At 43.4% G+C, this 21153-nt stretch overlaps 1 protein-coding gene across 1 annotated transcript in view; it reads right to left on the reverse strand.

Annotated features, from left to right (window-relative positions):
• Positions 1–1213: 1213 nt before the first annotated feature.
• The window catches only part of BICRA (BRD4 interacting chromatin remodeling complex associated protein), a 95199-nt gene continuing 75259 nt past the window's right edge, over positions 1214–21153 (reverse strand). Inside the window, 7 exon segments of the mRNA XM_032804481.2 lie at positions 1214–1427; positions 1429–1549; positions 1552–1572; positions 1575–2553; positions 4589–4654; positions 5577–5619; positions 7524–7569. Of these exon segments, the coding sequence (XP_032660372.1) occupies positions 1214–1427; positions 1429–1549; positions 1552–1572; positions 1575–2553; positions 4589–4654; positions 5577–5619; positions 7524–7564 (1485 nt within the window). The 5' untranslated portion in view covers positions 7565–7569.

Here is a 21153-nt window from a genome sequence, read left to right on the forward strand (position 1 = left end):
GTGGGGCCCTGAACTTCCCGAGGTCACTGGGGCAGAGGGACCCCGCTCCAGTTCAGTTCCGAAGGTGGAGAGTGTGATGGAGTTAGGGGCTGTCTGTGTGTGGGAACGGGAAGCAGGGGATGTCTTGTAAGGTGTCAGGGACAGGTAGTTCAGGTTGTAATGTGAGCGGCAGGGTGGGGGGGGGGACTCTGGGCAGGGGGAGAAGGAAACAAAAGGGTTTGGGGTCGGGCCGGAGGAGGAGAGGCAGGACAGTTTGGGTTTGGGCTATGGGAGGAATTCAGGCGGATCCTAGTGGCGATCAAGCCCCTGAACCCCCAGAAGGACTCAGTTGTTGGAGGGGTCCGGACTTGCCTGCAAGCTCTGCTTGTTAACCTGTGTTCCTGCTCTGGTCCAATAACTTCTGTTTTACTGGCTGGGATAAAAGTTCCACTGTGGGTTCCCAGGTAAGAGGGGTGCGGCCAGACCTCCGTGACACTCTCCTTTTGCCTTCTCACCAAACAGATTAAAATAAGTGAGCCAAACTTAGCTAATACCGCTAATTGTGGTTCTTTACAATATTTCACTTGCCTGTTGCAGAACATTCCTGCATGGAATCTTGGTTTTATGACAGTTCCAGCACTGTCTGGCCCAAGATGATCTTCTCTGGACTGATGCCAAGTTAGGGCTGGGCTGTGAATCAACAGGTAGCTTTGTGCTGGCTGCTGAGGAGCTGCTGCTGCACATTCACCTGAAGATGAGGTGGAGCTGGAGGCTTGGGATGCAGTCTGGACGGTCGTTATTAGAGGACTGGTCACTGCTTGCAGCAGGCTGGTGCCAGAAAGCAGGCTGTGGTGAAATTGAGGCCTGACTTAACTGCTGGTGGTGCAAGATGCCTGATGCTCACAGCTGGCTGAGGTTCTCAAGTGGAATTTAAATTAGCAAACGTTAGGCAGGAGTTACACCTTTGGATAACGGTTGCCCAGTCTGACCGATGCACCCTGCCAATGAGGCTGCAGAGGGCTGACTCTGAGGGTCAAGCTGCCAGCTAGAGAGACAGGCATCTGAACAAAGTTGGCTTGACCCCACCTGACAGGCTGCAGCTGAAGGTGCAGAAGAATGTGAGCAGTGCCATGCGCATTCTGCGATTGTAAGCACCTGCCCCAGATTTCAGCTGGCTAGCTATGTTCTTGATGGTAAGGATTGGGCAGGCAAGGCCGATTGGTTATCAGCTGCCTCACCAGGTCCCTTGGCTAGTTATTGATGGGCTGGCCACTAGGTGCGAAGTTAGGATCTGTCCTCCCATGTTAGCCTGCAAGGCTGAAGCTGCTGGGGTATCTGAACAGCAGAGGGCACCTGCTAACTGCCCAGGAAGAAGGAACTGGTTCTGACCCTGTAACATTGGCTGAGGAACATGATTGCTGCCGGGGATGACAATACTGCTGCCTTGTTAGCAAGTGGCGCTCATGGGGCTTGCTGAGGGCTTGCTGCTGCGGTGAAGGCCTGTTTGAACCATGTTGGCAGGCAGGGCCTTGCGGGAATCCAGACAAGACCACATTCTGTCCTGGTTTGCTGCCATAAAAGTCAGGTTCTGTTGGCCTTCTGCTGTTGCAGGGCAGCCTCTTTCTGATGTGTCAGTGTGGTATTATTGGGACCAAATGGCTTGGGGGTGATCTGGTACAGCTTTTGTTGCAGGACCCCTGCAGGTTTGGGCTGAATTGGTGTGGGTGTTCTATGGATAATCACGTTTTGGGCCTGCACCAATGGGCTGCTTAAGTTCGATGTGACTGTGAGAGGTTGGGAGCCTTGGGTGGCAGATACGTTCCCAAACATGGAGTTTCCATTCAGTGTGGTAGTGGCCACTGATGGCAGGTTTTTCTGGATGACAAGGCCAGCGTTCTGTGGAGACACCCCTGTGGATGCGAGGGTGACCTGCTGTTGCTCAGGTGCTGTCTGGGTGATGTAACCGCCAACAGGCATGGTGGCCACTTGGGAGGGCTGAACTTGTTTTGCAATGATCTGCTGAGCTGACTGATTAATAGCCATCACCTGTTGTCCAACTACTTGAATCGGCCCAATTCCCAATGTCCCACTTGGGCTTCCATTAGGCAAGCCCTGAAGGTTCGAAATTGGCTGTATGGTAACATTCCCTAAGCCAACCTGCTGAAGAAAAGGCTGAACACTGATGGCCTTATTAACAACGTCTGCTCCCACTGACTGCTGCACCAGTGCTTGATGTGTCAGGACTGCAGGCTGCTGCAACCCGATTAGGTCAGCCCCACTGGAGAAAATCTGCGGCGTGCCATCAGAGGCAGTCTGAACCACTGGCTGAAGTGTAGGGAGCTGGAAAGAACCCAGGTCCAGTTCTGCCTCTGTCTCCAGAGTCTGTTCTGTAATGTTAGCCTCTTGCAGGCTCTGCTGGAGAATGTCACAGGGCTGGTCTGAGTTCTGAAGATTCGCCCCACCACCAGATGGTGACCCCAGGATGTCATCTTCCAAAAAGTCTAGGTCAACGCTTGTTGTGTTCTGATTCTGTTCAGTGTTCAGATGGTTGCCAGAGGATTCTTGTACATGCAGCTAAAAGGTTTAAGATGGGGGGAGAGGGAGAGAAAAAGCATTTAATTCAAACCCATGAAACAGGATTTTTAATCTTTCTGTGCTAAATGGTTGTGCACCCTTACTGGGAGCTGTTAAAATGCTTTTGTGATCCACCCTAGAGTTGACTGCATCTCAGTGTTGGGCAAAGTGATCCCAAGGTAAAGTTTGTGTATCAATTTGCTAAGTACATTTGTAAACCATCTTGCCATCCCCATAAAGTGCTAAATAAATGCATGATGTTATTAAAGGGAACCCGAGGCACAGGGATTAAGTGCCTTGCACAAAGTCACATCATGAGTCAGTGGAAGAGCTGGTAACAGAACCCAAGCGAGCAAACTCGCAGTTCCTTTACTTTAGCCATTAGACCAGTGGTTCCTAAACTTGTTCCACTGCTTGTGCAGGGAAAGCCCCTGGCGGGCCAGGCTGGTTTGTTTACCTGCCTTGTCCGCAGGTTCGCCGATCGCAGCTCCCAATGGCCGCGGTTCGCTGCTCCAGGCCAAGGGGAGCTGGTGGAAGTGGCGCGGGCCGAGGGACATACTGCTTGCTGCCTCCAGCAGCTCCCATTGGCCTGGAGCAGCAAACCGCGGCCACTGAGAGCCACAATCGGCTGAACCTGCAGACGTAGCAGGTAAACAAAACCAGCCCAGCCCACCAAGGGCTTTCCCTGCACAAGCAGCGGAACAAGTTCGGGAACCACTGTACTAGACTTCTCTAGAGCATAAATATAAGAAAGCGAGGTGATAGCAACAGAGTTTGGAAAATATAACGCCTTTGTATTAATCAATTAACTAAAAAGTAGAATAAAATTGTTGTTGGAACTAGAACTGAGATTTCCATATTCCAAAACTAGAAAAATAGTTTCTTGCTACTGACATTCAAACGAGCTCAGACATATACCTCCATATACTGGCTGACCTTAGAGCAGTGGTTCTCAAACTTTTGTACTGGTGACCCCTTTCACATAGCAAGCCTCCGATTGCAACCCTCTTTATAAATATATAAAGAAGTGTTTTTAATTTAACACCATTATAAATGCTGGAGGCAAAGCGGGGTTTGGGATGGAGGCATGCAGCTCGCGACCCCCCATGTAATAACCTTGCGACCCCCTGAGGGGTCCTGACCCACAGTTGCCTTACAGGGTGAGCTCCTCAGAGCAGAGACTGTCCTTGTGTGTTTGGAAAGTGCCTAGCACACAGTGGGCACCATTGGCTTTATCATGTCAATGTTTTGTGTGAGGAAATCTTGGTTCCATTTGTTTTTGGATCTACCTGAAATCAGCATCTAACATTTAAATCTAAACTCTTGGAAAAGCTTCTTTGCTTTCCAACAAGTACCACAGAGCATCAGAAGCTTTAATAAATGGCTTTTCATTAAAAAAAAAAAAAAAAGCTCAATGTAGTCAGGAAAGGATAAAAAACTCACTCCGCTCTCTATTCCATTGCAAGTACAAACCGCATCCTTGGTGGAAAATAAAAAATACTGCCCATGTTTCCAATCAGATTTGTGCAAAATAATCAAGTGAGGCTTTCCAGGGTCAACTTTACCCGTCTGTCTGTCAACAAAACTGAGCACTCCCAACTCCAATCCTACATTAGAAGAAAGAACTAAGAAGGTGCTACATGTTCCTTACAATTTCTTTGTAACATTCAGCCCCATTTTCCCCACAATCTTTAAAGGATAGTGGTCTTATCATACTTCCTTTAGCGGCTCCTCTGTATTCTCTGTCCTCAAAGTTTTCCCAAGTTTATAGAAAAACAAAACAGAGAGAGAGAGATGTGTGCTTATAAACTCATTTTCCCCCTCCCCCACACATATGGGGCACACACTGAACCCATTTGTTCTTTCCTGCCCCAACTTTTCTTTAAGTTTTTGGGGAATAATCCATGCATCCTGTGTAATCTACTCACACTGGAAAACAGATTTATTAAAAACAAACTTGTGAAACAACAAAAGACAGGTTTCTAAAATGAATTTACCAAGTAACAATTAAAAAAACAACATTATAAATACATACCCCAGTACCCTCAAAGAAGGCACTGGCTGCATCTCCTGTGTTGTCCAGGAGGTCATCACTGTCAATCTGCAATTAAAAATATTGTATTTACTTTATTTAAATAGAATTAAACTGAATTTAGTGCTGACAGTGTGGATGGTGCTGACTGGCAGTCACTGGAGACAGATGAATGGTCTCCCTAGCCTCAGAGCTGGTACACCATTGGTAGCAGTTGGGCAAGCTTCCTTCACATGCACTGCCCCTCTGCCAACATGCCTCAGATCTGATGTGGAGAGCCCCAAATCCAGAGGTGGGAAGGTAGTTCCTTCTCTGGGGCTTATTCAATACTTGGCTTCTCTGCTGAAGGGGCAAACAAGTACCAACCGTAGTGGCAGATATTGTAAGATAGACACTTACCTACTAAAAGAACAGGAGTACTTGTGGCACCTTAGAGACTAAAATTTATTTGAGCATAAGCTTTCGTGGGCTATAGCTCACTTCATTCTGATGAAGTGAGCTGCAGCCCACGAAAGCTTATGCTACAATAAATTTGTTAGTCTCTAAGGTGCCACAAGTACTCCTGTTCTTTTTGTGGATACAGACTAACACGGCTGCTACTCAAACTTACCTACTAGGAAATAGACGACAAACTTATTTTGCTCAGGTCAGCGAACAATAACTAGAAGATAGGAATTTGTGATCACTAGCAACATAGGTGACTAGGTTGGGCCCCATTCTTGTAAGCTGTTCTGTGCAGAGGACTATGCATGTACAAACTAATGACTTCAGTGTGGCTCTGCATGGAGCACCTTGCAGGATTGGGTCCTCAGAGACGAAAAATTCCAGAACCTATTATCACCCCCCTGGGCTACCCAAACCCCCCCCTTAAAAAAAAAAAAGAAAAGAGAAATTCAAGTTATGGGTTTTTTCCTTTAATTTAAGCTTCACTGTCAAAAATGTTTAAATTTTAATATTTTGATTAACAAAACAAGTAAAAACCACTACTCACTTTTTCAGATCCATGTAAAAAATCATTCAAAGCCTGAGGATCACTGCAAAACAACATATGAAATTGTTCAAAGAGAGAATGTACGACTCAAATTTTAATCTGAAAAGAAATAAATGTCCCTAATGAATATATTCACATAACTGGGCATTCACTTGCATTCTGACTTGTAGAAATATCAGTTACTGCTAGAGGATCACTGTTATTTTTTTTGACAGTCACTCCTCAGCAGCACTGGTGTGGCCAGCAGTCAGTTAATATTGCTTCTGCAGAGGCCAGGAACTCCTTATATACACTGTCCTCTCAGGAGCACATAAAAGCCATGAGGTTCTATCATGAAAAATATTGCATTTTGGTGCATGAAATGTGTCAATATGGATCTGGGAGCCATTTGACTGCTCTAGCACCCCCATGGACAGAATTAATGTGGATGCATTTTGAATAAAAACAATCCAGTCCTGTACCCTAGAACATTTTTACAAATTTAAATTTGATACAAGATTTCAACCATCTAAGACTAAATGACCAATAACGTACACAGCTTTATGCTCTATTTTTATACTACATAAATATACTGATTACATACATTTACTGATTGTAAACGGTGATTTTTCTTTTTAGCCTCCTCTGTCACTAACATGCTCTTATACCCCCTCCCCTGTTATTTCTGCAGGGCCCTACTTACCAAGTCATTGACAACAGTTTTACAATCGCAATAATCCCTTCTGGAAAATTAGCCTACATTGTAGTTAACAAGTAGTTTGTCAAAACATTAACTGTTCTGAGTTAACCTCAGGCTACTAGCTAGCTCAGGGGTCGGCAACCTTTCAGCAGTGCTGTGCCGAGTCTTCATTTATTCACTCTAATTTAAGGTTTCCTGCGTCAGTAATACATTTTAACGTTTTTAGAAGTTCTCTTTCTATAAGTCTATAATATAGAACTAAACTATTGTTGTGTGTAAAGTAAATAAGGTTTTTAAAATATTTAAGAAGCTTCATTTAAAATTAAATTAAAATGCAAAGCCCTGCGGACCAGTGGCCAGGACCCGGGCAGAGTGAATGCCACTGAAAATCAGCTCGCATGCCACCTTTGGCACGCATGCCATAGGTTGCCTACCCCTGAGCTAGCTAGCACTGATGACAGCTTTCACCAGGCACTTCTCTCAACAAGCACTTTGCAACAGTGCTGTGAGACGGACTATCGCTGTACATTTTTAAGGATGTGCAGTGCCTAAATACTATAGTTCCTGGCAAAACACTACAGAACTTAGATAGTTTTATCCACACATGCATTAAACGGAACAAATGAAAAACAGAATGTGCAGAGCTAATCTACTGTTAATGTCTATTTCCCTATAAAAATCAGCTGTGCAAAATGTTCTTAATTAAACCTAAATAAACAAACAAAAAATACAAAACATGAAACCACAAAGGTTTCAAACAAGAAAATCAGAGCTGGTTCAGCCAAAAACTTACTGCAGTTTTAAAGGTTGCTATCAAATTTTCACATAAAATTATTATTATTATTTGTTTTTTTGCAGGAGCATCTACAATGTGGCTAGTCTCTTTCAGCACAGCAAAGAAGGGATAGTCCCTGCCCCAAAGAGTTCACAATCCAAGACAGACAGAGATTAGGGAAGGGGAGTAACAAGTTTCACTATGGAAAGCATTGCAGAAGTGGGCATTTAGAGGGGCCTTGCAAGTGGGCAGTGTAGAGCCTTTAAGAGGACTTCAGGGAAGTTGAACCATGCAGAGAGAACTGCATGGAAAAAAGCATGGAGGCAACTGATTGAGAATGTGTGCAAAAATGAATTCCATGGAAATGCTCTAACTCCAAACAGAAGCTCAAGTCTTTTGCACTCCCCCCCTGCCCCCCCCCCCCATTACCCTAGAAGAGTATAGAAGATGATAAATTAGCTTGGGGTCTGTTTCATGAGGTGGTACTACTTACCAAATTACATCTAACAAGCACCGCCCATCTTCATCATCCATGTCAACTGAAAAGAGGGGTGAGAGAGTGCATTAAAATTAGAAAAATACAGCTGTGCTATGCAGCACAAACTGTACTTATTAACTGCTGCCTTCCCATCCCCACCCCACAACAAACAAAAACAACCCCCCACCCACCCCTTAAACCCCAACACAACATTTTGCAATTCAAAAAAGTCTTTCTTCCACGTACGGACCCAATAATATACACCTCATTTTATCCTGCTATGGCAGATGAGTAATCATTGCTTAGTCCTGGTCTACATTGGGGGGAGGGGGGAAATCGATCTAAGATACGCAACTTCAGCTACGAGAACAGCATAGCTGAAGTTGACGTATCTTAGATCGACTTACCTCCCGTCCTCACGGTCCGGGATCGATGGCCGTGGCTCCCCCGTCGACTCCGCTTCTGCCTCTTGCCCTGGTGGAGTTCCGGAGTCGACGGCAGAGCATTTGGGGATTGATTTATTGCATCTAGATGAGACACGATAAATCGACAGCTACCCACCAATCTGTCGGGTAGTGTGAACATACCCTTAGGTGCTCAAAGGTCTTTGGGCTTCAGCACCTTAGAGCATAAATACACGTGTTAACACATTCCATTCTTATTATTTATGCTGCTGTGTAATTTGGTGCTGGTTAAAAGAGCCAGACTGCTAGTTTCTGAAGTTTGAAGTCCCTATTTCTCCAAAGAGCGACAGTGACAAGTTAAATTGCAGGCCCACATGCTGCCCTCACCAACATACCCAAAGCCTCTAACATACTTATGGGGAATGTGTATATCAGCCTCCAATCAAACTTTAGCTTCCCTGCTGAGACTAGGGAGGAGCAAACAGCTAGTGCTAATCTATGGTTGCCGGTTTTTTTTATGTGAATACTTGTCCACTGGATACTGAAGAGCCATCAATAACTTCCAGTCACTACTGATATAGGCTGGATTTGAAAAGGTGACCTACAAGTGAAAGGCTCCAGCTCCATTTCCAGTCCATCTAGCATGCCAATTCCTTTACTTATTCTCTCTCTCACACACACTTAAAATTAATGCTTATGAAAATCAGTTATTTGTTATCGGCTAGCAGCATGAATTCAAGTGTTCGTTTGCTAATTTATCCCCCACAGTAACAGCCCCATACCTCATCTGGACCTCTTCAGAACAGATAGGGCCAAATAAATCCAATTGATTCACTATTAAGAGAAACCCATGATAAGACGTTAACCAAATTAGAACTCAACTCTTCAGACTGAATACACAGGCCCATCTTGCTGACATTTGCTATAGAAGTAATTAGAATTACTTCGCTGTGTTTAAGAGATTAGTTCTGTACCACAGGGATAAAACACCCTTCCCCCTGGTTTTTGCACCCCATGTTCTGGCCATCTGTTTTGCATATTAAATCACAAGTCTCTTTTGCCTCAGACCTGACTGGGTTGAGGGTGCAGGGGGAAAAATCATCCCAGCTGACACTGCAGTCATGGTTTGATCATCTCCAAGCTCTCAAAAGGGATTCACGTGACTTACAACCAATATGTCCTATCATGTTTTAACTAGCTGTAGACACCAGGGGGCAACCTCTCAAAAAACACTAGGTGCAGGATGCAGCTGGACATTCCCAGGGTCGGTGAAAGGGGGAAGAAGAGAGGCAGGTGCACAGGATAGGGTGTGCACAGCTCTCCATACAGAAACAAATGAGCTGTCTTGTATTAAAGGGACTTAAAGCCGGTTTGTCAGCTGCAGCTAGACAACTGCTAGAAAACCATTAACTCTCCAGTGGTGACACTCAGCTACAATACAGTACACATAACACTGAAGACTATATTATTGACCCCTTCAGATGTACATGCCACTTTTATTAATGTTAATTAATAGTTCTCAGCACACATTAGTTCCATATAAAAATCACATTGCCAGAAGTCAGTTTCCTGCTGTGAAAACACTTTAATTCAAGAGTTTGCCTTTAAAAAAACAACAACAAAAAAAACATGAAGGGCATTAAATAAAGTCTACGTTGTGGCTCCCTCGGCAATGAGATGCCATATAAGAGAAAACCGCAGTAAGGCCCGTCTATGCCACAGCCACTGAAGGCAAAGACTGAATCACTGGTGACTGATACTCTTGGTGATCAGTCTTTGTTGGGGTGGAGGATCCCGGGATTTGTGTTTGGGAGGTACCAGAGGCACTGATACTACCACATCCTAACCCAGTGCCAATGGAGCCCTAGACTTGGGGGCTTCCTTATCATGCCTCTAACTTAGGACGTATTAAGTTCTCTTGAGCTGAGCTAGTGCTTGATTTAGGCAGGGCTGGATCCAACTTCTTTAAAGTAGATTTGAAGTAAGATTTAGCCTCATGCTTATGAGAATGCTCCCTGCTCTCTCAACAAGACCCTGCTGAGACATCTGGGGGAGGTAGATTCCGGGGGAGTGGAGGTGGGATCCCCGGCCTGGATATGAGTCAACAGTGTGCCCTTGTTGCCAAGAAGGCTTATGGCATTTTGGGCTGTACAAGTAGGAACATTGCCAGCAGATCGAGGGACATGATCATGAATCTTGATGACTCCCATTAACCAGGACAACTGTCTGCAGATGGGTGTGTTTTACCTCTAAGTCTTCCTGTATACGTGTGTGCTGGCAAGTGGGCAATGAAGTCTTTCAGTGACATGTGATCATGTCACCTGAACTGGAATCCATCTTTAACCTGGTGTCTTTCCATTGAGAAGGAGGGGGTGGAAACCCAGAGAGGGACAAAGGATTCTCGCCTTATGCAAAAGATATATAAAGGGGTGGAACAGAACAAAGAGGAGGGAGAAGCCATCATGAAGAATCTCCTAGCTACCACCTGAGCTGGAACAAGAGCTGTACCAGGGGAAAGAATTGTGCCCAGGCCTGGAAGGTGTCCAGTCTGAGGAAAAAACTTACTGAAGCATCTCTAAGGGTGAGATTATCTATATTCTGTTTGATTAGACATAGATTTGTGCATTTTATTTTAATTTTGCTTGGTGACTTACTTTGTTCTGTCTATTCCTACTTAGAACCACTTAAATCCTACTTTGAACCACTTAAATCCTACTTTCTGTATTTAATAAAATTACTTTTTACTTAAGTAACTCAGAGTATGTATTAATACCTGGGGGAGCAAACAAATAAAATAAAGCTTTATATAGGGTAAAACGGATTTATTTGGGTTTAGACCCCACTGGGAGTTGGGCATCTGGGTGTTAAAGACAAGCACACTTCTGTTAGCTGCTTTCAGGTAAACCTGCAGTTTTGGGGCAAGTAATTCAGACCCCGGGTCTTTGCTGGAGCAGACAGGAATGTCTGGCTCAGCAAGACAGGGTGCTGGAGTCCTCAGAGGGCAGGGAAAACAGGAGCAGAGGTAGTCTTGGCACATCGGTTGGCACCTCCCAGGGGGGTTTCTGTGATGCAACCCGTCACAGTATGGAAACATAAATTGCAAAGTTGCAGTTCTCCAGAACGTGCAGATTAACACCGCTGCCTTCTCAAACACAGAACATGCAAAGGCATTTTCTCCTGTTCATTTCAAGACACCGTTCAAAATTGCCTTTGATTTAAAAAACTCCGTTTGTCTGGAGCAAATTATCAGACAAACCATGCCTCTCTGAATGCTTGTCCAACCAACTAGCACTGGACTCCTCTGTTTCTTCACCAAATCTCTGCCATTCTGGGTGCAAGAGCCGCCGTCTTCTTGGCAACCTTCCTATAGCTCTTTACCTATTAAATTCATTATCTCATTTAAAAGTTCACCAGAAAGCATAACTCTTCTCTACTGCTGTTACATCAGAGTTTCGTCTTCCACCTCCTCCCCACCATGCCATTATTTAATTCTAATTGTATTTTTAGTTCTCTAAAGCATTCTGATGATCCTGCTTGTGGGAAAGACAGTATACAAACCAAAATTGTATTGTGTTATACTGCAAGACGTCTGCAAAACACTGACTGATTTGGTGTACAGATAAAACCAACATAATTATACCTTATACCAGGAGGGATGGAAAGGAGGAGGGGAAAGAGAGGAGAATCTTTAAAAAAAATGTATATAACCACAACCATGGATTATTATCCAATTAAAAAGTCTAACAATTTCATTCTGCTCTGTCATTCTAGTGCAAAGCAGTTTTATGAGCATTTAAGGGTTTTATGAATGAAAATATTGTTTCTTTTCTTACCCTTGCACCCGCAAATAATCTTAAGTATAACAAAAAGGGACTTCACTAAAGCTTTGTCTGTTTTAAATGTAAATTCACTGGAAAACACAGGCTTAAGTAAAACAGCCACTGCTTTCCACTGAGAATATGTTCATAATTTGGAGGAATCAGAGACTCCATAATTACCACTAAGATTGGGTAGATTAAACCTACTATATGAGCTAACTGACCTTTAACCTCTTTTCTGACTATATGCCTATATTTGAGCTGGAATGTGTGATTCCCAGTTTGCACCGATGTAACCGTGCTAGCCTGAACAAAGCTAGTACAGGTACATCCACGTGAACTGGGAAACATACCTCCCAACTCAAGTGTAGATGTGCTCATGGATCTCCCAGTAGTTCCAACCCCAAGCAGCCTAAATTCACAAGGCAGGATCCCTAAAATCATTAGATTACTTAAAAATCATTATTTTTTAAATCTCATAATACAGTTTAAGTTAATTTGATTTACATTCTGTTTTCCAGACCTTTACAGGTCATGTTTATAAGCTTTTCTCCACAACCAGGAGGTCCATATGTTTACTTTAAAAAAGCGGAGATTCTTATGTCACTTGACTCCAGGAGCTAGGGCTTTATGAAACACATCAAATATCACAAGACTAGTGATAAAATCATATGAGAGTTGACAACAGTCATTATTTTCATTAGTCACTATGCTGAATTTATGTCATCTCTATTTTTTTCCACAACAGGAGTAGATGGTGGCATAACCACCAGATTATGAGGTCACTGTAGTAGAAGCAGGTGTGATAAAGTGGGACTGTTCTTAATATTTCCTCTGAATACCATGAGTGCCTCAGTTTCTGGCCAACACTCTGTCTCTTGGCAACTAATGGCCCAGGCCCTTCCCCCTTGCAAGGGGATGCTAAAGGTGTGGGAGAATAAAGAGGTCAGGTGACCTCCTGGCCTGGGAAAGGAACTCAGCAGAGAAGAAGGGGCTGGAGCGGGTTTCAGTTTCGAGCTGGCTGGGGACAGGAAGTGAGTGCAGATGGGGTTGTCTGGCTCTCTGAGCCCCAAATTGAACCTGACTGAGGGGTCCCATTCTCTGTACCTACAAGCTCTGTTTTAGACCGTGTTCCTGTCATCTAATAAATCTCTGTTTTACTGGCTGGCTAAGAGTCATGTCTGATTGCGAAGTGGGGGGGCAGGATCCTCTGGCTTCCCCTGGACCCCACCTGAGTGGACTCGCTGGGGGAAGCGCACGGAGGGGCGTATGCTGAATGTGCCAAGGTCAGACCCAGGGAGGTGAAGCTCTGTGAGCTTCTTGCCCTGAAGACAGTCTGTCCCAAGGGAGAGGAGGCTCCCCAAAGTCCTGCCTGGCTTGGTGGGGAGCAGCTCCAGAGCATCACCTGGGGACTCGGTGACAGCAGGAGAAGCTGGAGTGAAAAAGAGATGACTGAGGGAAAAAAACACTCTTATTCCAGCTTAACCACTGGAATGAATAGCCAAAGAGATACAGGAACATAAAGGCAAAGTGGTTTTGTTTTGGCGTAAGTGCTTCTTCCCCACACTCACCCCTGTAAGTTATTTGTGGTACTAGTTGTAGTTTGAGCAGATGTTTTCAGGGAACTATCCACAGTGTGCAGCAGCAGTCAAAAACAAACACACACACACAAACAAGGAACCACTAGGAAAGGGATAGATAATAGGGTAGTAAATATCGTAATACCACTACATAAATCCATGGTACGTCCACACCTTGAATGCTGCATGCAGCTCTGGTCACCCCATCTCAAAAAAGATTTATTAGAAATGGAAAAAGGTATAGAAAAGGGCAAAAAACCGTAAGGGTATGGAACAGCTTCCATATGAGAAGACATGAAAAAGACTGGGATTGTTCAGCTTGGAAAAGAGATGACTAAGGGGATATATGATAGAGGTCTATAAAATCATGACTGGTGTGGAGAAAAAGTGTTATTTTCCCCTTCACATAACACAAGAACCAGGGGTCACTCAATGAAATGAACAGGCAGCAAGTTTAATATAAAGAAGAGGAAGTATTTCTTCACCCAATGCAGTCAGCCTCTGGAATTCATTGCCTGGGGATGTTGTGAAGGCCAAAACTATAACAGGATTCAAAAAAAGAATTAGAGAAGTTCATGGACGATAGGTCCATCAACAGCTATTAGCCAAGATGGTCAGGGATGCAATCCAATGGTCTGGGTGTCCCTAAACCTCTACTGCCAGATGCTGGGACTGGATGACAGGAGATGGATAACTCGATAACTGCCGTATTCTGTTCACTCTCTTTGAGGCATCGGCATTGGCCACTGTCTGAAGATAGGATATTGGGCAAGCTGGACCATTGGTTTTACCCTGTATGACCATTCTTATGTTCATGCATCGTACTTTACAGATTAACGTGAAGACCCCAACCCACAATGAGAATCTCAGAAGCACTCCCTTGTGCTTGCAAGGAACCCCATGAAAGTCAACGGGGCTCTGCAAGGATGGATGCATGCAAGCACAATTTCCGTTGCTGTATTGGGGTCTACCCATCAGCTTGGAGGAGAGTTTACAATCTCAGTTAAAGGTGATTTGCAGAGGAATTAAAAACAAAAAACAAAAAAAAAACAACTTTGTTTGCTTCTTGATAATGCAGAAAGAAGGCTTAACAAGTTTTATTTCATGGTTTGCGTTTTACATGAAAAACCTAGGTCCTGGTACAATCTACAGTGACTAGAGATTTAATGAAATTATGACACCCAAAGAGGTTAAGAGAATGTAAAAGGTGAGCAGCTGAGAAGGGAAACTATGCTATTTAAGCCACTTTGTTTATTTTTGTTAACATGCATTTACTTCATTGACTGATTCAATATTTTTGAGAAATAAAGAGACAGACTGTCAACAACGCCTTAAGTTAAAGAGACTGAGCTCACAAACGTCCCCAAGACACCCTCTATTCTCAGGAAATCCTCCTACAAAAACACTAGAAAACTAAACTTTACATTTCTGATATTTCTAAGGTCAAAAACACAGAGAAACAAAAATCAAACTTAAAAAGAAAAAAGTCCTTTTAGGTCTCCGTAAAGATAAAAGCAATACATGTAGGTGAACTCCTCCAAGTGGAGTTAAGGGACTAGAGGATGAATGTGACAACAGCAGGACTGTGTGCTAGTTCAGGCAATACATGGAGCTTGAGAGAGTAAACATAACTGATTACAGAGACTGTCTTATTTATAATTGAGTAGAGATTTCTGTAGGACATTTACAGATCTTGTCTCTACAACATTTCAAAGGTCCTAGTAGCATTTATCTTTCTGAATGCATAGAGGAGCAGCATTATAATTTTTATTAGCTTTGCATTGTTGTTGCTGATGGCCATCACATTGCTAAGAATCGTAGATTATAAGGCCAGAAGATACCATTAGGATCATGTACTCCCTACCTCACTTCATGATGCAGTCTGCAGGTTTTACGCAATGATTCTTCCATCTAGCCCATCAACTTGTTGAAGCACACCATCACTTCTAAGAAAAACATCCAATCTTGATACAAAGACTCCGAATGATGGAGAATTTACTACAACCCTTGGTAATTTGGGATGTTAAGGGGAACACTATGGATAGAAAAATATTCCCACCCTCTTTTGTTGACACACCTAAATTTGTGATGGGCATATACCAAAAAGGCTTGATATTTCCTGGCCATAGATGTCACCTTGTAATGCTAAAAATAAAAAGTAGAGCTGCAGAGGGAAGGGGTAAACTAATAGGAAATGGAATAAGACCACCAAATTCTCTTGCATGTTGCTCTCAGTTCAATTTCTAGGACTGTAGAACAACTCCCATGAAATCTGAATGTACTAATGCATAATATTAACAGCAGTTTTTAATTATTTTTGAAGATTCACACACAAAGATATTCCCTACATAAAACAAAGACTTGGCTGAAAGAGACAATCAACGAAGATCCAGATTCACAGGGGCAAGAGTCAGCAATACAAACTAACCTTCCTCTTAATTTCTAAGGTAACGAACTGCATGTCTGAAGAGTTAAATAAAACAATAGGATCCAGTACAAAAAACTGTGCTCCTTTATCCCCACAGCTAACAAAAAGGACAATCATTTAGCTATACAGGAAAAGCAGCCAACAAACTGTACAGTACCCATAAGTACTACCTTCTTAATTTAAAAAGTGACTATTTATAGCACACTGGTGAGGAGATCCATAAAGCATATGGAAGCGCTGATAAGCACCTAGACATTCTAAGGTTAATCCAAAGCCTCTTGGTTTTACAGCTCTTGTGGAAACTGGCTTTTCAGTGATTTCCAATACTTCATGCTTATTTTCGGGCTGGAAATGCTTAAAGAACTGGTCCTCTCATGGTATTCTGAAACTCTTGCTATTTGTCTGAACCTAGAAGCGCAGGGACATCATGAAAATGAAACAAAATGGGCGGGGGGGAATAAAAATTATCCAAACTTTTTGTCCTGCATCAAAGAAGATTCAGTTCAAGTTTGCAGTGAAATATAAAAAGGGTTGACTTACTTGTTCTTACAGCCTTATTTACAGACTCTTGCTGTAATTTATTCAACATGCTTATTTTAAACCCTATCCCACAGATCTTTACAGTAGCCAGTAAAAGGAAAATTGTGTCCTTGCTTACCTGAAAATTTCCTTTCTTCAAGTAATAAGGTCCACAGATCTGTTACAATGGGTACTTCAACCTCCTTGCAGATTGGGGACAAAACCAGACCTGTCAGTCCCTAGCAGCAGGCAAATGCCCCACATCCAGATGAGACAGCTTTCACAGCCAAGATAATTCAAATCTACTTTCTTACATTACAGACTGTGTTAAATACACTTGAGGAAAAAGTGTAACAATTTCTTCTGCTCCAGAGCATGGTAATTTTCATCTAATGACAACAAATCCAAATCCTTGAATGTCCATTTCCATCTCTATTATGAGTGATCGTTTCTCTCTGGTGTGGGTCGGGTCTGTGGGACTTCTTACTCGAAGAAAGGAAATTTTAAAGTAAGCACAGATAAATTGTCCTAATCTTCTTCATACTAAGGACCATAGATCCATTACAATGGGATTTTCATAGCAATGTGCCTTCAGGGTGGGAAGCGGGATCATCCTTTAAAAGTGGACATCCAAAACGTGAGAGAGAGAGTATATATTATATATATATATAAAATCTCCTCCAACCTATCCTGGGCACTCAGGTGTGGAGAAGACTTCTGCCAAAAGAAAGGAAATGGCACTGGCTAAGATAGGATAACTAATATGAAGAACTCGGCGAAAGTATGTGCTGATGGTCATATCACCATCTAGGAGATCTCAAAACAGGAGACATGTCTATTCTGACCTAAGACTTTCCATACTCTTAAGGACTTGACCTACGTGCTTAACCAAAGGAAGAATATTTCTTGACATTTACCTAGGGAATTAATTCTATGACAGTTGTGAGGCCCACCTGTCTGAATTAAAAGTACAATGAACGAAAGCCGCCAATGGAAAGCCTGCTCTAATGGAGAGAAAGTATAATGACATCTCCTGAAGAGCTTCATTCCAGGCAAGGCTGTAAGGAGCAGAATGAGGTTCCAAGGTCATGCTCTATGACCTTGCAGAGTTGGAATAAGGTTGATGACCTAAGGAAGTAGTTAATGCTGGGATTTGTACAAACTTATTTTTCTTGAATATGTTGAGAACATTATATTATAGATACTATCTTTTTGCTAGGCCACTCATTCATCCACAATAAAACCTTCCAGGAGAAACTCAAAGCTATGTTTCATTGGTATAATATGGTAATTAAACTGTGAACTTTGCACCAGTCAGTAGAATAGATTCTGTCTGTTGACTTCTCTTTTGGAGTCCATGATAGCAATAATCACTTCATCCATGCATTTATTTTCAATCTGTCTGGTCCCAGATGGAGGATTGGTTTTGAAATTCCAAACCTCCTTTGAGAGACAGACAATGACATCTAAAGATCCAGTGCTACGTTCATCAGACCCAAGAGCCACAGCCCTTTCAGCCAGAAAGGCATATATGGTATCACTGCTGCTCTCTAATTTCTATCTTTTGTATTATCTTGGGGAGCACTGGAAAAGGTGGGAAGACACATAGTGGAGGCCTTGCCCAGCTTTGCGAGAGGTCATTCACCCCCTGATCATGACACTCATACAGGCTGAAGGGCACTTTATTTATTGTTTCCAGATGCAAAGAAGTCGATCACCAGCTCACTAAATTGACTTATGATGTACTTATGATGAGCAACATACTTCTGGGTGTAAGAGCCACTCTGCTAATCCAACCTCTGCCAAGTAAGCCTTGGAGTTCTTCTCGCTCTGGGCAATGTACACAGATAGGAAATTTTGTTCCATCCAGGACAGATGAATTTCTCTCGGGTAGAACTGATTGTGTTCTTCCCAGTTATTATGAAAACTATCAGACATGTTGACTGTTGCCACCAAGAAGTCATCTGGACTGTTATCGATGGAGGGCAGTGTTCTCAGAGATCAATAAAACACTGTGTTCCAACTGGTGGGAAGAGGGCTCTCTCTTTCTGGTTCCCATTCCCTGAACTGAATCAGAAGGATCCCTTCAAAATACCCGATTCTCTGCATTCACTAGTTGTGGGAGTGTAGAATATATAACTGGAGCTAGTTTTCTGCCCATGACTAAAATAGAGTGAGATGAGGAGGAGATACTCAGAATTAGTGGCAAGGTTTCATATGACCTCTGAACCACTGAAGCTCTCCCACAAAACATAAGAATTGTCTGAGGATGCTGAAATGGGATTGTTTTGAAGACAAGCCTCCTTTAGGAATTTATTTGGATGTTACAGACAAGGCCCTGCTCTGCTTGTTCCCAATTCTCAGAGATTAGAACTAGGATGGAGAGCAAGCTGTAATGCTCCAGTCAAAGTATATAGTGGATTATTTAATTTGTGTCACGGCCTTTCTATGGGCTGCTGAGACTGGGAATGGGACAAAGCTTTTCCTGAAATTCTTGCACTGCTCCCAGTTTGGACAACGTCCAATGACCTTAACTGATGAAAGCACTTTTGCTCCCAAATTGAAAGAGCCTAGCACCAATCAGGGGTCTATCACAGATAGAGCTCGTTGGGAGACCTTTAGAGAGCCCTGAGGCACTGGAGGACAGCTAATGACCCTGCGCTTGTTCCAGCTACCACTTGCACAGAGGCATGTTCTCATGTTGCAATTCAGACTCCTTCAACTTGCCATATGACCTGTATTCCTTCCTATAGTTCCTGGCAGGAGTCAGGATTGTAAATCAATTTTTCTTACCACTCTGAACAGGCTCAGCTTTTCATAACGTTTCCCATTGTATTGCCAAGATAGTCATGGGATAAATGGATCCAAATCCCTCTCTCTCTTCCTTCCAGGGAGAAGCCCTGAGACCATCTGATTTTTAGGATGAGAAGAACCATACTTGCAATATTGTCCACCTACATTAGGACTCCTTGTGAAAGCATGCAGGGGCATCCAGGGTTTCAGATGATAGTTCATATTTGTTTGTTTATTTGTTTTGGCCTGATGCCCCTGGAGACATTTTATATCCAAAAGAGTTTGCTGAGATTATCTGCCTGGGCTTGGCTACCTGTGAAGGGCTTGTACAGTGAACAGGCCACTCTTACAGGTAAAATCTCCCCTAGTGAGAAACATTGAGTTCTTGACCACTAGGAAAAATAGCCACAATAATTTTCTGTAGTGATATCAGGTTACATTTTGATGGGTACACACTGAGAAACCTTATACAACAGGGGCCAAAGAGGGAAACTGGGGTACAAGGAAATAAATGCAATGCCAAGAAGTCCTTTACTGCCTTCCAGTTCTTTCACCTCTGGACTACTGTCCCTCTTTTCACTCCACAGCCATCTGCTGAAGGAGAAGGCAAAGGTGAGGAATGGCGACCCGCAACAGAAACTGGGAGCAAAAATGACAGCCCAATAGTTTGGGCTTGGCGACCCACAGCAGCAGCTGTGGACTATAATACAATACTTTCCCCATCTTTTAGGTGCCGCAGGAAAGCACTATCACACCTGCCCAGGAAGAATGAGGAGAGATATATAGCTATAGAGTGTCTGGAGCAGCTGCAGACCTTCTAAGTGATGATCATAATGGTCCCTTCTGACCTTAAAGTCTATGAGTCTAAGTGTAGTTTCACAATATCCAGTATACTTTTGCGTGAGACAGTCAACCCTATGTGTCTTGGTTTCTTTTTGTTTGTTTTAAAACATACTTTACTATTTAATTATCTAAGGCTATATCTACATTACAGACTATGTCAGCATAACTTATATCGCTTAGTGGTGTGAATAAACCACCCCCTTGAGCGACATAACTTACACCGACATAAGCGCTCCCATGCACAGCACTATATCGGTGGGAAAACTTTCCCTGCTGACATAACTTCCACTGTTCAAAGAAGTGGTTTTATTATGCCAATGGGAGAATCTTCACTAGATATGCTGCATAAGTACAGCTGCGCCGCTGCAGCGCTGTATGTGTAGACATGACCTAACTCTTATGAGCTGCTAGTTTTCCTTCAGTAAGGACGACAAATTCCCTAGGAGGTGGTATAGGGGGGCAGGAACGGAAATGTAATTAGAGAGGAATGAGCACATATCTAAGGCCTGGTCTTTCCAGCATTAACCTGCCACGCTGTACTCTGTGTATGTGAGGAGAAACAATGTTCATTTTATTATTCATTTATTTCCCCTTGAGAGTTTGTCTCCATCATCCTGCTTCAGAGAAGTGAGTAAAATTGTGCTAAAAAATAAGTGAAAATATTTCAAGTGACTAGCAATATCCTTGTCCTCTTTGAGGCTGTGTTCACTCATCTCTACTCCCCTCCATGGGCCCCTTCTGGGTCTTCCAGCAAGGTGCCGGACTAGGGCTCAAGGATGGGTTCCCCAGAAGCTCTACCCCTTTCTGTTCCACAGGATTCAGATAGGTATGTGTTTCCCCTGTAGGTCTGAGCCTGGGATACAAATTGGGATCCCTGGGGTTGGGGGATGCCTGTTATTAAAGCGGCAATAGGGGGAAGGGGCTGTGCCTGAAGGACCCTTGTTGGCAGCACTTGTGCTATGTCCAGTGCCCTCCACCCATGATTCAAGCAGAAGGGGAAGCAGAGAAAGGAGGCTGAGTTCCACAGTCAGAGGTATAGCTGCTGCTGTGGGATATAGACATGCTGCTATTCTGGCTTCACTCCCCTTATGGAAATGGAGGAGAGGTTGCTGCTTGACCCACAGCTAGGTCTTTCCAACCCTGCATAGCTCATTTCCTGCCTCGAAAAGCCATGGCGACCCTTCCCAGACTAGGCTGTGAGGGAAACTGTTCTCTGCCCACAGACCTGGCCAAGATCCCCAGTGAGATATTCGAGGGTGG

This window comes from Chelonoidis abingdonii, chromosome 11, assembly GCF_003597395.2.
Source record: "Chelonoidis abingdonii isolate Lonesome George chromosome 11, CheloAbing_2.0, whole genome shotgun sequence".
NCBI classification, from domain to species: Eukaryota; Metazoa; Chordata; order Testudines; family Testudinidae; genus Chelonoidis; species Chelonoidis abingdonii.